The sequence below is a fragment of the Cryptomeria japonica genome, chromosome 4 (assembly GCF_030272615.1).
Source record: "Cryptomeria japonica chromosome 4, Sugi_1.0, whole genome shotgun sequence".
In the NCBI taxonomy this organism is placed as follows: domain Eukaryota; kingdom Viridiplantae; phylum Streptophyta; class Pinopsida; order Cupressales; family Cupressaceae; genus Cryptomeria; species Cryptomeria japonica.
Window position 1 is genome coordinate 154463395 of NC_081408.1, and position 2803 is coordinate 154466197.

The 2803-nt window shown below is 37.5% G+C and overlaps 1 protein-coding gene across 1 annotated transcript; it reads right to left on the minus strand.

Moving 5' to 3' along the window:
* Window positions 1–912: 912 nt before the first annotated feature.
* LOC131040818 (putative UPF0481 protein At3g02645) lies at window positions 913–2502 on the minus strand. The gene has a single exon (XM_057974559.1). The coding sequence runs from the start codon at window positions 2500–2502 to the stop codon at window positions 913–915; it is 1590 nt and encodes a 529-aa protein (XP_057830542.1).
* Between the last annotated feature and the right edge of the window lie 301 nt (window positions 2503–2803).

A 2803-nucleotide genomic window follows, 5' to 3' on the forward strand; every position in this document is an offset into this window, starting at 1 on the left:
TAGACACAAAACAATAAGTAGTTTGTTATGATTTTATGCTAGTTATATAGTTGAAAACTATTTGATAGTCATGAAATGAGAAAACTATTTGAATAAAACAACAATTAGTTTGTTATGATTTTGTGCTACTTACTTAGTTGAAAAATATTTGATAGTCATGAAAGGAGAAAACTATTTTTGAGAAATGAGATTCAAATATGAAAAGATGTCTCTAATAGAATTGGTTGCAAGTAACACATTTTTTTAAATATGTAAGGTGTTTATTCTTTACAAAGAGGCTGAAGTGCATTTATACCATTAGAGTGCATGAACACAGAAGACTGTTCTTCTATAGAAATTTATTGATAATAATGAGTAAACATTCTTTTGGTGAATCTTTTACACTTCTAATATTCATTTGTAGAAGGATATATCCTAAGTATTTTTCTCAAATATATGGATATGATATAAATAATTAAATTTCTTCAGTTTCAGATCAATAATTAGGAGTTATCACTTTAAAATAATTATTTAAAAAACAATAATTTTATTTTTAGAAATGAAACAAATTATTTAAGATGCCTTTCCAAAATTAAATTGCTATTATAATGTGTAACATAACTTAATATCGCTTTCAAAAATTCAATATTTTATGCTTAATAAGCAATCAGAAATGCAAGAAAATTATATAATATATGTTTGAAATATTCAATACGCAGTATATTGTTTTCTGCCTCTTTCAAAACCGTCTATGGGAGGATATAAAATCAAAGAGAACAAGCAGATGGCTTTATACCTCTTTGAAACATTGAATAACTAAAACATAAAAGGAAATGATGGAATAGTAATCTGGAAGCACCAGATATTCATGGAATAGATCTAGCATCTAAACATACACCTAAATAAATAAGCAGTTTTTTTAATGATTTTAAGCTACTCACCCGAATTTGAACAGTTGTTAAATAAGCAAACGACCTGTACTACCGTAAGTGACAGAAGGGAGATTCCTCCGAGAAGAGAAGCGACTAACCATGGCTTAGAACAGTAGGCGTTCCAAAATTGAGCCCACAGAACCCTCCACCATTTTCTTCGGTAAGCATTTATAGATTCTGAAACCATGTCAATCTTTTCATAACTTGGTATGTCGGTTGCCGGAACAGTGACACTGTTCCAGAGCCGAGCCACGTCTTCGTCGCTTCCAAGCTTATTGGCGATGATGCCTCGTCGCCTCAACCGAGCCACGTCCTCACTGGTGTTAATAAGGTCGTTCATGAACACCGCATACCTCGTTATTATTTTCTCTTTATCCTCCCATTGCGTCTCCATCACCAAAAGGTTTCTCAGTATCACCTCCGACCTGTCGTCTACGGTGAACTTAGGCAGGTGCAGTGTTGACTTGCTCTCATTGAAATGTATGTGGCTGATTCCTTCGCCCTTCAATGCCTTGAATTTCACTCCTATCCTATGCAACTCTTCTATAGTTGGAACGTGACGGCCATCCTCCTCTGCTCTACCCCGCAAGTAAGTTCGATAGGATTCCCTCATTAACCAGATGAGTAACCATACAAACCATATGATTAAAACAGGAGAAATGAGAAGAACAAATATTACAACAAATACGAACTTTAGCATATTAATGATATATTTGAATAGCTTCTTTTTGTTTCTCTGAGCATCTCGCCATGCATCCAGGAGTGCTTTATTCTCAGCTTCAACTATACGATTTTCCTTTGTATGCTCTGTAGTAGGAGATGGGTCTTCTATATTGTCGATCATATATTGACCAAGCATCTGGAGGATATGAATTTTGTTCTTGTAGGTCGGTCTGCCAACTTCCGGCCTTACCTCAATAGGAGATAAGTTTTTCAATGCAGACTCAAACCAGTTAGCTTCCCCGTCCCTCCTCAGATGCAGCCTTATATCGTCTAAAATCCGGAGTGGCAACTGATTCTCCAACTTGAACATATCTTTCACTATTTCGTTCAACAAAGGGTGGTGGTTGTCCCTCTTAAGAATATGCTGCAACATGGTCTTCTCTCCGTGATTTGTTCCTGTCCCTTCTTGTCCCTGATTTCTTTCCGTGCCTTCCTCATTTCTTCCATCTTCAAAACTTTGGAGGACTTCTAGAAGGAAGCAGCCGTCTCTTGCCAACAGCCAGGAAAGGCCAACATCCCTATCTTCTTCGGGAAATCTGCCGATGACTTCTATGCCATAGATTTTCTCTAAGCGCTCCATGTGATTGCTCTTAAGATTCTCCACTAACGATTTGAACTGCCCAGGAAATTTGCGGGCGACTTCTGACTTGAAATTTTCCGAGTCACTGAAATTTTCTGAGCGACCAGAAAGAACAAAATGTCGTGGACCGAAGGAGATCTGTTTAGGATGGTAGAATACCTCTGTCTGGTCATTCTTCAAACAGGATGGAACAGCATAAAGGACTTTCTTCTCAAGAACTGCAGGTACGGCCTCTAAACTGTCTATGACGTCAATTGTCCATGTCTTCCAAACGCTCATGTTGGCCATATTTCTGCAACGCAGCCCAGATATTTTGCTTCACTTGCCCAGCTTTTTGAAATAATGCTACCACCGCACTAATTTATTCTAAATTAACTTGTCCAGCTGTTCCGTTATGCCTGCCTACAACACTGGCGCAAAGTTGAAACTTCTAAGCTGTAGATTCGTTCAACGGGGGTCGGAGTGTTTGCATGGAAATTGCAATAATTGACTCGCGACATGTTTTCTGACGTAATAAACACTCTATTTGACGGGAAATTTTGGCATTTTATTTTGTCGGGTAATGTCCAAATCTGAAACATCGAGGAAC